This window comes from Syngnathus scovelli, chromosome 9 (genome assembly GCF_024217435.2).
Source record: "Syngnathus scovelli strain Florida chromosome 9, RoL_Ssco_1.2, whole genome shotgun sequence".
In the NCBI taxonomy this organism is placed as follows: Eukaryota; Metazoa; Chordata; class Actinopteri; order Syngnathiformes; family Syngnathidae; genus Syngnathus; species Syngnathus scovelli.
Window position 1 is genome coordinate 1,440,474 of NC_090855.1, and position 13,256 is coordinate 1,453,729.

The following is a 13,256-nucleotide window of genomic DNA, read 5'->3' on the forward strand; positions in this document are numbered from 1 at the left end:
TTAGCGACATTGACATCTGTAAGCCACGCCTCCGCAAGGCTGCTTCAACAGCTAAACACTTTAACAAAATGTGATTTGAATGTCAAAAATGTATCATGGATAGTCACTTTGAATTACAAATTGTTCTTATCTATTTCATGAACGCATCAAATAAAATGTAATGACGAGAGAGGGTGATTTTTAAGTGTCATTATCTTGTAGGATCTGAAGAAAGCAACGCCCCTCTTGCTTGATTGGCTACTTGTTAATTTTTTGCTCCCTGTCAATCAAACGTTACATTTGCCGTTGCGTTTTGCGGTTTCCTCACCGAGTCAAAACCATTTTCAAATTTAACTTTTTCTCCAGGTAAAGTTCATCTTTCGTCTGTATTAATCGTTTTAATATTCGTAATATTTTTGGGGTCCAATTTTATTAGCTAAATACACAAGTGCTGAATGAGTTTTAGAACGGTTTACTGTTATAACTAGTTAGCTCATGTGTTAGCTTAATTTGCTAAACCAACGTAACGAGCTAATCTGTGTTTGTTCATTAATATAGTTTTTTTTCCCCCAGATCTCGATTTAGGTTCTGTTTCGCTGAAAATATGACATGTGTACAACAAATAAGAACATCTAAGGTAAATATAATCAATAAGGACTTCATGTTTAACAGTAATGTATTTAAATGAAGCAACTTAAACAAATCTATAATCAATCATAAATGTGATGCTTTTTTGTTTATTTAGACGCACTAAAGCCATAAAATAATATAATCTATATGCCATTGAATAATAAAAGCTATATGGGTATTGTATTCACGCTGTGGGTTCTGTGTGAATAAACAAGTGTGTGTTTGTTCCGCAGAACACTCACCTGATCCCCAATCAGGTTGTGTCCGAGCGGCAGTCTATCACTGTCATCAAAAATCTTTTGGCCATAGGCGTGTCGGGCATCATGTACCTTCGAGGACTTTTCCCCGAGGGAGCCTACGGGATCAAATATTTTGAAGGTCGGTCAATCGAGGGTGCAATAAAACGATGAATGTTTAATTTCAGTCTATATCAACAAGTTTCTTCCCACAGATCAGAGGGTGATGATCCTCAGAGAGGAACGCAGTTGTCCCGGCGCCTGTCAGCTTGTCAAATGGTAAATGTCTGCATTTTTCCACTTACAAACAAGAGGCATGTCGGAATGTCTCTCCTCATGACTCTTTCTGCTCCCCTCCGAAGGATTATGGGATGCTTTGATGCCATTCAGATGAAATATGTAAGACACATTTAACAATATTCATCCTTTGGCTTTTGTCACATAATCATGGAAATTAAATTGGTTCACATTTTGCATCATACCAAATCTCATTTGTTTTCCCCCTCCAGCTGCAGACCGTCATTATCACAGTAAGTTTGTTTTTTGTGACAATGAAATTATTAAGTAATGTCAATGGCGATTTTACGTCAACTTCCGGCACGTTTGCAGGTTTCGTCAGAGCCCGACAACCCTCAGGTAAGGTGATGGCACGACAAACGACGTTGACCACTTGACAGGATTGTAACGCATCTGACATGTCTCCTTTTTCAGAACGTGACTGAGTTTTATCAATTCAGGATTCAGTACAACACAGAAGGGGCTCAGTTGGACTTTGCCAGGTGTTTTTTTTTTTTTGAAGAGCAACATGACCCAAAATCAATCTCACCCGTCCGTCTGCTCATTCTAGCTCTTTTCCCATCAGCACTGAAAACAAGGATCTTGCCGTGTCTTTGGGCAACACAAAGAAGGCCAGCATACTGCTGGTGAGGAAGCTCTACCTGCTTCTGCAGAACCTCGGCCCTCTGCCCAACAAAGCTTTCCTGAATATGACGCTGACCTACTATGATGATGGTAAATGGCTCCGGTTCTTTTAGATTATCTTAGCAATGAGCATGGATCTCTCGTTTAAATTCTGATCGGTACGCCGTGCGCTCAGTTACGCCGCAGGACTACCAGCCACCGGGCTTCAAGGATGCCGATGACAACATGCTGGTGTTTGAGCGGGAGCCGGTGAGTCTGACCATGGGCGAGGTGGCCACGCCCTTCCACTCGCTCAAGTTGGACATGGTCACCGAGAGACACAGGCTGGAACCGGTGAGTGCTGGGAACCACACACCTCCTGGGACCGACAGTAACATCTGGTTCTTCCCGCCCACAGGTGGAGGAGAGCACAAGAAAGAGAAACAGATGGTGCCTTCGGCTAAAACGTGACGGGAGCCTGTCACAGGTGACCTTTTACCCAGGCACTCTTAGCGGGCGGCCATTTTGCCACTTGCTATCAACGAAAAACGACATCGTATGTTTGTTCATCTCACCACCTGTAGGAGTCTCTCAGTGAACATGTGGACAACACGCCCCAAAGCGACAAAATAGACAATGAAGGTAAAATCTCGTTGGTGTTTCTTATTAATTAGGGCCAAAGCAACAGGCGGTCATAAAGCCCTCCTACTGTTATTATTGTTATTATTACATTATTGTTCTATCCTTTTTTCCTTTTCATCAGCACAAGAGATTGAGCTGACCTGCCACGAGAACACTTGTGAGGTTAAAACGGTGAGCGTGACATCGTCATTGTCATCACTACCGCATACGCTGTTGCTCATGAAAGGATGCTTGACAAGAAGTGTTCTTCTCAGATGGAGACTGTTGTGCTGAAGAGAACATCTGACATGGAGACGTCCACAATGACCACCAGGAGCGGACGCATCATTCAACACACCATGGTTAGCGTGTCCTTGCATTCTCTCATTTGCGCTATTAATCTAAAAAAAAAAAAAGAAAAACAGAAATGTTTTTGCCAAAGAGGAAAAAAGAGCATATCGTTTTAGGAGTAAGAATTTAAAATGAAGGCTCCTCAGAAATTGTGTGTAAGAATTAAAGCAGAAGACCTCAAAGGTAAGTCCAAATATTTTCTGTCTCAAGAATTAAAGACACAAACAAATGTGCGGAAGACAAGAAGGTTTCTGTGCAAAAATAGAACGCGAAGGCCACGACGGGGTGGTTTCTTCTGATGACGTAAGACTGTCGATCAAGATTTCGACGTGCGAGACCTTTCGTAAAGTCGTTTATAGTGATCCTAACACGGTGCCGCACGTTTCTGTCAGCAACAGAAAAAGGCAACGACGGGCACAAGGAAGCAAGCACCTGTCAAGAAAAATATGGTAAGCAGGACACATTCTTGTGTTATCGCCGCCTGTCAGCTCACTTGTTCAAATCTTCTCCCATCAGGTTCGCCAGTACACCATCCCCAACAGTCAGGAGGTACCTGTGAAGAAACGCAAGTTCAGCGAGTCCAAAACGAACGTGTAAGTTCGTCTTTTTTTTTTTTCCCCCCACATTTGCTCACCTGTGAGGTATTTTAAAATACCGCACGTGAACTTTGTTGCGTTAGCAGTTGGAGGACTTTTCTTTTCTTTTGGTTGTTGTATTTGTGAGCTTCTCACTGTCTGTTATTGTACCATTTTGAAATGTTGTCTACGCAAGTTTGACTTCTGCAGGTCAGCATTGCCATAAATGACAAGTTCAAATTGTTTTTACTGACTGCTGTTACTGTACTTGGTCGATGATGTCAACACCATTTTTGCTCACACAGCAAAAATTGAGCGAGATGTTTCAGCCCCCTAAAAAAAATCAGGACAATTCAATCCATCATTCTTTTGCACTCCCACCAGTCAGCGAGCACTAAAGTCACCAAACAAGCAGCATTTGCATGCCGAGTAGTGAAAATGAAGCCGTTAAGTGAAAGTGGATTATACGTGAGGACAAGTGACCTTTGAGCTCCTCCGCGGCCGAGCTGCGCGTTTTTAATCTCCTATTGTTTTTCCCGGAGAGAGGAACATTTGCTGATAGACTGGCCAAACCCGCTGCCGATCAATACCGCAGGAAGCCTTTGTGATGCATATCCAAGCAGCAGCCCCTTCGCTGTCTGGGGGTGGGGGACTCCATCAAATGGCCGCTTACGGCATTGTGTGGAGGGAGCGCCGCGTTTATTTTATTGTCTCTCGGCGGCACGTGTGCAACGTTATTAAGACGACAGGCGTAAAGCAGAGGGCGTGATAGAGCCAAGAAATAGTTGCGCATCTTTGTGAGGAGGCTGAAATGCGAGAATAAGACTTTATTAGAATCGCCACGGGGAAAGTCCAGTTTTACAACAGCGACGTGCACGGGAACAACACACGAATATAAAACATACATAAAATCCATCAACGTAAAAGCAACACGGGAGATCACGCGGCACTCCCACACGATGTAAATACGAGCAACTTTTAACGCCGTCTTGTACTTTTCCTCTGCGGTCCAACAATAGCACGTCCTCACCCACAATCCTTCACTCGCACATTTCATTTCTACACACAAGCGCTGCCCGCAAATGAATTCTGAAATGAAATTCAGGGACACACGTTCAGCGGGCAGCGCAGGCCGATCAATCAGCTGCGCAAACACGGCAGTTGACCAATCAGAGCGCGGCGCCGCGCGTCTCGGTCAATAGCGGCGGTCCGGGCGGCCGGCGTGCGGTCAAGGCCTGATGGACAGCCAGCTCGACTGAGTCCAGGCTCAGCGGAGATTAAAGGCGGCTTCTGTGATTGTGCCTGCAGGGCCCGTGGGCCCCCGAGGAGGGGGGGGGGGTGATGGTGGGGGGCTCGGGGGGTGGCGGCAGCAATGCAGTGGACATCCAGCTCAAGAACTGTGACCCCTCTGACATTGCCAGAAGGGCAGCAAATGTTTGCGAGCTGATTAGCGCACCCCCGCTCGAGTGGGCGCACCGGAAAATCTGCTGAAGATATTCTCCTGGAAAAAATTTCTAATACACCATAGAGGGCCAAAATATGCTTCAGTAGAGGTACATAAATATTATTTGATTTAAATATAAAGTACATGTAGGTAAAACATATCAGCATTCCTGTAAACTGGAATTGGCTACTTTGCAAATCTATTTTTTTTAATGGTGGACTGCCTTGATTGTGTCGCTCCACCAGGGGGCGATAGTGGGCAATGCAAGAGGCTTTGAGACAGAGGCCCTCGGAGACAACTCCTGCCTGTATCTTGTTCTTCACGCAAGCGTCACGCTCAGCTCATACAGTTGGCTTCTCGGATGTAAACATTCCCCCCCAAAAAAATCTGTCCGTTTGTCCTCATCAGCGCTATTGATCCCAAACGGGAACCCTCAAAGGCGGCCATGCAGAGAGCAGGTGGTGGTGGGCAGGCAAACTCGGGACTTAGCGTGCCGAGGTGCGAGTACGAACGCTGGTCGGCAGGTCCGAGCAGATGCTCAAAAGCCACGGGATGAGCCTCCATTGTGATCCGAGTGGACAGCTGAATTGTTTGCTCCGCGAAAGAGCTTTTCTTCGGGGACAGGCCGCTAACAATAGGGGCCCCCGCTAGCTCACAACTGAAGGGGGGTCGGGGGGGGGCACGCGTGTGCAGGGTGAGCCTTGCCTCATACACCCTTTTTTTCCTTTCTCTATGTTCACTGCTCCCTCTTTCCACTAAAGCCCCCCTGAAACTACCGCAGGGCAGGGGTTTAAATGTCACGCTTGGGCCATTAGAGCGGCCTGCCCCCGGCTCGTGTCTCCCTTGGGGGGGGGGAGCAAAGGGGCGGGACAAACTTGCCCTTGCCCCATTGTCCGTGACGATCGGCATGAGGCGCTAACTGACTCGGAGCGGAGTGTATCCTCTCGCCACGTGTCGGAGGGTGTGGGCTTCGAGTCTCAAATATGAACCTTGAAGGTTCGACCTGAGTTTAAAAACACAGTTGACTTCTTTTGCGGCGTTTATCGTGAAGGATGAATTTGAAGTCTTAAAAGCGTCCCGCCACGTGCCGAGGCCTCACAAAAGGCCGCCTTGTGCGTTTGCGCCTCGGTCACGGCGCGTTTGTCACAGCGGCCCCCGAGGCGCCGCATTGAGCCGGACACCACGCGGGCCCGACCATACGCACGGAAAGCCTTCTGCTCCCCAGAGAGACCAAAATCAATGGACCTCTGCTGTGTCCTCACGTGAAGCTGTGACAAACAAGTCCGGCCGGACCGCGTTTGTCTGCTACGTGAACTTATTCCAGATAAATTTGGGAAGAGATTCACTACAAAATCCCATTCCATAACAGTTTTTGTTTTATTTATCTTTTTTTTCAAAATAACCTTTATGGAGTTGTTCTAAATTGGGTCACGCTTGACCTTGACGCAAGACCGGGAATCATCCGTCGTATCGGCGCTGACCTTGAAAGGTGGCCTTCGCCGAGCCGACCGACTCATTTAACTCCTCGCCGCGTTATCGACACGCCGAACATCACGGATGACGAAGAACTCGAGTTCTTGCTTTGACTTGAGAGCAGAAATTTGAGATACGAGCAGTGTGCAAGCTCAATTTACTTTATATTTTGACGCATAGTGAATAACTCTTCAAAATAAGCACGATGGAGGTTTTTATTGGCTCTCAAGGGTAAAATGACACATTACATATTTAAGCTAACTCGCTAGCTTAATATTTGAGTTGAGAATGGTGTCATCGTATTTTTTCGACTTTGCTGCGTTAAGATCAGGGCGGAAGGGTAAGTGAATTCAAAGTAGCTCACAGGCCATAATCCTTCAAGTTTGTATCCATCTTTTGAAATGAAATTATCGATGAATTATTGACGCCGGTGCAAGCCAATCGCGACAACCGCTCATCAGGAGCCGAACGAGCTCGGCCAGGTCCCGAAAGCATTAAATCATTTTTGCGCTTTATGTCCTTTTTTTTTTTTTTAGCACACATTGCTCTGCGAGGAACACTTAACCTGTTCGGACTTCTTCTATAACCTATTATTGATCCTCCTAAATGGCCGACGTGAACATGTCTGAAAAAACTCCACCAAAATTGGCCAAAGGAATTATCGCCGCCATTACTACTGCCACATTTTCTTTGGACAGTCTCCTTCATTTGGACGTATTTGTCTTCTTCTGGCGTAATCATTCCGAGCAACTCATCCCAGCAACTGCGTGGCGTTTTATTTGTATCTGATTTGCTATTTCATCCCGCCCGGAGCGACTCTCGTCCGCCTTTTATCCAACAGAATTAGACACATAATCAATGGCGATGATACCTCCTGTGGTTTGGTATCGATACGCTGCTAGGTGGACGGCAAAATGCTGTCTAATGATACTTTGGATGATCGCATTACCCTACATGGGTTTTTACAGGCACAATCTAATGACAATTTGTCTTCTTTTGTTTTTGTGGGAAATAGGAGCTTCTTGGTCAGCACGGTGGACAAGTGGTTTGCGGGTCGGTCAGGGTTCAGAGATTCAGAATTTGAATCCAGCATAAACAGTGCAGACCATGGCATGTGTGCGTTTCTGTGTGTGTACATCCCCGCCGGTGCTGGATGTATATTTCATGCACAGCAGGTCCGTTTGGACCACATGAGGAAGCACCTCAGGACAAACTTTCTCATTCGCCGCATTTGGCCTTCAGAGGTTGACTTCCTTGCCCTTGCAGCATTCGGCTGTCTCCAGGCCTTTTTGTGTGGCCGAGGGGCAAGTGCATACAACCGCTCGAACACACACACACCCGCCACACATTTCCATCTCAGCTACAGCCAAGCAGATTAGCAGCCCAAAGCTCCTTGAAGACGTGCCCTGTTGTTGGTTGCGTGGGGGGAGCCGTTCAATCCCCCCCCAAAGACACGTTGGAGGCTATGAGGATTCCAAGGAGGAATCCTGAATGAAGGAGACCCATTGTCAAGTACTGCTTGTCAACCTCAAGTCCTCACTTAAAAATAATTTAGGCTAAAGCTCCAAAATGTAGAAGTCAAAGGGTTCCAAAGTGGAACCTTGCTGAACTCCAGGCATGGTCAGTTGCCATTGGGTTCTACTTCATTCTTCTCACGCAAATGCTAAAACCATTTTTACGTGGTTGAGCTTTTGTGGATTCCAACTTTGTCGTTCTTAAATCGGTTGGCTGCAATTACAGCACCGACGGACATCACTTTAGTTTACGTTTCGCTAACGTGCTAACTCAGCTCAAGCCAAAACACAATATAATACCAATACAACGATGACAAAATCATCTTCATTCCACTCGGCATACAAGAGGCCAGCTGTCAGTTTGCAGATCCAGAAAAGCAAGATGTCAGTGTGGAGACAGTTTGACCAGAAAGGCGACAGCGCGTGTTGCAACTGACCTGGAACATGTGGGCCCCCGCTTGGGCTAAATTGTGGCTAAATTATTGATACAGTTGGCGTTGGGGCGCTTTGCGAGCGGGGGCATGAAAGGGAGCCAACATGGGAATGGTCTGCTAATTTTATATGGGAGCCTCGGGGCACATTCCTCCCCGTCAACACCAAACATATTGACTGTGTGTGTGTGTGTGGTTGTATAGAATATGCTGTGTGTGTACTTGAAGAGAAATGCACAGCTTGGACGTATTGTGAGGCTAAGTGCGGCAAAGACGATGTGCTTTTTTCCCCTTCTCGTTAGCACGCTCGCGGCTAATCTTACTTCGCCGGTGTGATGGCAAGAAAGTAAGTCAATTGTATTTACACTCCTCGAAGAGAGCCATGTTATATGAAGTAAAACAATTATGAATGAAAATATGCATTTGTTATGTTTATATATATATATATATATATATATATATATATATATATATATATATATATATATATATATATATATATATATATATATATATATATATATATATTAATTTTTGGGGATAAATTTAGCAGTGTTAATAGGTTTTTTACTTCAGGTGGAGTTAAAAAAATATTTTCTCAGGGAGTCTTTTTTTTTTTTTACAATGTTTGTATTTTTTAAGATGTAAAAGAAGATAGAAAACTGGCAGGATGACTTGTGAGCTTCGGGATCAAGCTGTTCTGGAGGGGAGGGGCGGGGGCTGCAGGGTGCTTATGGCAAAAGGTGGGCGTGTCTTCCAAGGTTGTTGACCATGGCTGAGCTGACGGGCTAATTTCTCCACACGTCTTCAAAAGCCTTTGTGTCCGCCACCCTTTCATGGGCGCCTCTCTGTCTCGGAATCGTGATGACCGTGCCTCGGGGCGACAGAAACACCTGGACTAGCGGAGCCCACCTTGGCCGACTTCAACCGTGACCCCCTTGCTTGAGGGAACCCTCGGGCGAGATTTAAACGAGCTCCCCCAGGTCTGCAACAGCAACCCCCCCCTCCACCCACCCACCTTCTCAGAGAGGTGAATTGACCCTCTCTGATGGCTAATTGCGATGACCATTTCAATGGATGCCCTCTTTGGGCATGAAAGGAGCAAACGCGGTGTGACAACGCCGCAAAAAAAAAGCTCCTTCGGCCACATCGTCCTTTCCTCCATAATCAGGCATTTTTATTTTTTTTTTTAACAAGTCACTTGCGTTCCTATCTGCTTTTGTCCGCGTTAAATACGATCACTTGCAATTTTTACAATCCTTTTTCGCCCCCCCTCCCTTCCTCCTCCCATGGCGAGAGGAGCATACAATATACAGACTATTGATCCACGCCCATCACCGCGGAAAAAAAGTCGGGTCGGGGAGCGAGGGGGGGGATTGGGGGTCGGGGTGGACGCGGCGATCGATAAGCCTACTCTATCAGCCGTTTCCATGGCAACCCCACCGGGGAAAGACAGAGGGTTGCCATGTATCCTGCACCTGTCCGCTCGGAGCACCTATTGCGCTAATGAACGTGTCAGGCAAAAAAAGTCCACTTCCACAATGACACAAATTACACAACGCTAATAGCCGAGTCATTGAAAAGATGGCGCCGGAGCCCAAACGGGGAACGTCGGACGGACCATTGGTTGGCCGTTGCAGAGATGACGGTGTGAAATCAGCAGTTGCTTCCTGACTCTTTTGTGCTTGACCCCAATTTTGAGGTCGAGTAAGCGTGATCAATGCGGCGGCAATTAGCCCGCTGAGCGCGTGTCCGCTAGTGTGTCTCAAGAAGTGGAACAGTCAGGTCCAAAGACACCGACCAGGTCAAGGTTGAACAGTCAAACAAATCAGCGAGCCCAAAAGCGCTGCACCCGGTCCGACACGCATCGTATTGATCACTGGGCGGAGTCACGATGCATAGCAACGGAACCCAATCAGCTGTGGGTGTTCTGAAGAGAACAGAACCCCGGCCAGAACCCCGGCCTTTGACTCCTGGTCCACCACATTGGTCAGGGGGGAGGAAGAAGAGCAGGAGATGCAATAGTAAGAGATTAGATAGATGACCCCTGGGCTCCTGGCTTGCCTCCCCCACCCCCACCGACACCCCCTCTTCTCTCCCCCCCTCCCTCCCCCCCTTATGCCGATCAATGACAGTTTCATGTGGCTTCTCTGGGCCTGCAGTGACGTGTGTCCTATTGATTTATCGACTTGACTCCAGGCAAGCCAACCCAGAAGCTTCTTCTCTCGGTGAGCAGCCCAGTTCCAGCCAGGCACAAGGGTACAAACAACCCCCCCCCTCTCCATTTTACCCTCATGCCAAGTCATCCGACTGTACAACTGGTTCCCCTCCCTCTGGTCTCTGGTTTCAGTTTGGTCCCGCCTCCTTGCTCTGGTCATGTAAAGAGGACAATGTGGGACACGCGCATTTACTGTCGCCTCCGATTTCCAGAGGCGGCTGTTCCACTTTTACGGTTAAAAGCTTCTTTTCTGTCGTGCGTGTCAATGTCACGCCTCTGTGCCCCCCCCCCCCTGCCTCCCTCAAACGTTCTTATTTTTTGTAGTGGTCCAGCCCATCCTTTTTACTCTATGCCCCACCCCCTCGGGGTCTCTGGTGTCCAGTGAAAGGCCAGCGGACTCCGAGAGGGCAGCTGGACACTCCCTTGGTGGGTCTACCACTACGATGGCAGCTGGTCCTAAAAAGGAGAAGTTTAGTGATGCCTTGGAGGAGGGGGGTCAGCGGGGGTCACGAGAGGCTCAGAGATCAGTGACCTGGCCACAGTTTCCAGCTGGGAGTTGGGAGGAGGTCACTTGGCAAATCCAGCTTCAGCCACGTGCTGGATGACCATCTGGGGGCCCTCCAAAAGAGAGAGCGAGCCAGCCAGCGTCATCTTCTTAGTGGGCCCATCTCAAGGTGGGGCCACTGCAGCTGTCTGCCATCAAAATGACCCCCCATGTTGAATTTTCTCCTCAAATGTCAAGAGACTATCGAAGATTTCTTCCGAATGACATTATCTTTGACATGATGACATTAATGTGAAGATAAGCTGTGGAATTTCATTTGGTTGCCTGTAATGAAATGAACGATTGTCCGTTGAAGCCATTCCAGATGCTGTTTTTGCTCTTGTGCTGACAGCAAAGTAGATTTTTCAAACTGGGCCGCTGTGGTTGAGATTTGGGGAAAGAGACACAGTAGCAGAGATTGGGATCTGGGAGCAGTCAGATGTTCCAAGCGAGCCCCTTAAAGGTTGTTTGTTAATGTCCAGATGGAGCAGCAGGCCCTCTTTGAGCTCTTAGCTGCTGTCCACTCTGATGGGCTCTGATCGAAGAAGAGATTAGCACTGGTTTGTTGCCTCTGCTCTGCTCTGCTCCTCCTCCTCCTCCTCTTCGTCTTCCTCTGTCCTTCCCCCGTCCTTTCATCATCACCCCCTTCTCCACCTGCCTTCTGTTTTAAAGTGATGGCACTGACCCATCCTCCTCTAGTTGAGGGTGCTGAGTATTTTTAAGTATTTATATATTTTATTATTACTTTTAATATATTTTGATTAATTATTTTATTATTGTAATGATTGTTTATTTTATTATTTTCATTATATATATTTTTAAAGTATTTTTAAGAGTATTTTAAGAGTAGGGGTATCTTCGTTTCGATATTCTTGATATGGCCTGAGGTCCATTTTGTATCTCTAGCCCTCGCCGCTACTTTCTGGAAGGCCCCGGAATTTCCGTCACGATACGTCATGATCATAACAGAGCTTTGCAAATGATTTTGCGGACCCCCAAGTCATGGCTCACCAACTCCCGAGTTTCAGAAACACAAGCGGAACCATCCGACCCGGATGATCTGCTGCTCAGAGTTATTGCACCAAAGTACTCGAATGTGCTGAGAATTCCAGAAACGAGAAAGCGGCTAGTCAGCGATTCCATTCGGTCCTCATGAAAGAAAAAGCTGGCGTGAAATTTGATTAATTGCCGGACCGCTACCTCCTGATCCAAAATCAGCTGGACCGCTGTCGGGAAAGATACATCAGCCTGTTCTTGTCCGGGAACAGCGGACCTTTGCTTTATTTATATCAGGAGTGAGCGGTCAGGACCTTTTCTCTCGCGTTTTTTTTCGTCCAATCAGATTTCACCTTTGACGTCATGTGTCGCCAGATCCATCTAATCCACGCAAGGCCTCCAGAATCAGTCATCAACTATAACTATCAAATTTCCGATCCATCCTCACAAGGCCAAAAACCCGATTTTTATCCCCATCATCCTCAGAGCAAAACTATTTTCACGCTAGCAACGCTAGTCGTGCTAGCGCATTAAGAGCTAGCGCCGACAGCATCAGGTGGAGGGAGAGAGGACGAATGCGCATACGTGTGGAAAACTGCATCGTCTTCATTTGGGAGTAACAAGGCTTGCTGAGGTGGGGGGAGGGTGCGGAGGATTGAAGGAGGGGCGGCGCCGGCCAGCTCGCTCACTCGGGCCGAGGCGTATCGATTGATTTCCCAATAGCCTCTGGTCCGCGAGCGGCGAACCCTGGCCCCGGTTGCTAGGTGACCGCACCGTCCGAGATGGAGAGCGGGGTGATGGAGGGTGACAGCGGCGCTCGGGGTCAGGAGGGGGCACTGGTCATTCTCCATCCGGACCCCTTTGGGATTCCGCCCGCCTGCCGACATGCAGAGGAGAGCGCCGCCATCTTTTTTACCTGCTCTCCCGCCATTACGGCCAAATAAAAGTGTGAAGCTTTTATGGACAGAGTGTGCTGAGTGCTCCTTGAAAGAAACTGCAAATGTTTACGGTGGTTATCCAGAGCCAGCTTATATGAACTATTGATCGGCGCTGGCCAGAGGTAACAAAAGTAAAAATACTTCATTTTTCCACGTACTTAAGTATTTTTTTTTTCACATGACATCATTTTAATCCCTCCGTTTCAAAACGGTACTTTCAAAAATATTTTCTTTTATTTTCCTCGGTGGTGGATGACACAGCAGTTACGGTTTTGATTGATTGCTTCATTAAAAGTTCCTAGCTAATTTAATTTAGCATGTTTTCAGCTAGCTATTCAAATTGAGTTTGCGTAAAAAAGTACAAAAAATACTAATTCAAAGTCTGTATTTTTTTTCTTTTTACTGA

General features: G+C 47.1%; 1 protein-coding gene and 1 long non-coding RNA gene across 2 annotated transcripts; one reads left to right on the forward strand and one right to left on the reverse strand.

Moving 5' to 3' along the window:
- The first annotated feature begins 77 nt into the window (after positions 1 to 77).
- On the forward strand, positions 78 to 3,537 carry hormad1 (HORMA domain containing 1). The gene is made up of 16 exons (XM_049729400.2): positions 78 to 345; positions 553 to 616; positions 843 to 987; positions 1,061 to 1,124; positions 1,208 to 1,244; positions 1,355 to 1,375; positions 1,455 to 1,481; positions 1,557 to 1,624; positions 1,708 to 1,856; positions 1,942 to 2,099; positions 2,164 to 2,232; positions 2,330 to 2,387; positions 2,509 to 2,558; positions 2,642 to 2,728; positions 3,110 to 3,166; positions 3,234 to 3,537. The coding sequence occupies exons 2-16, from the start codon at positions 584 to 586 to the stop codon at positions 3,312 to 3,314; spliced, it is 1,104 nt and encodes a 367-aa protein (XP_049585357.1). The 5' UTR covers positions 78 to 345; positions 553 to 583; the 3' UTR covers positions 3,315 to 3,537.
- On the reverse strand, positions 2,389 to 3,275 carry LOC125974726 (uncharacterized). Its single transcript, XR_007483711.1, has 2 exons — positions 3,211 to 3,275; positions 2,389 to 2,767 (listed from the first exon to the last, which is right to left on the reverse strand). It is a non-coding gene; the product is annotated as an uncharacterized lncRNA (long non-coding RNA).
- Positions 3,538 to 13,256: the final 9,719 nt, after the last annotated feature.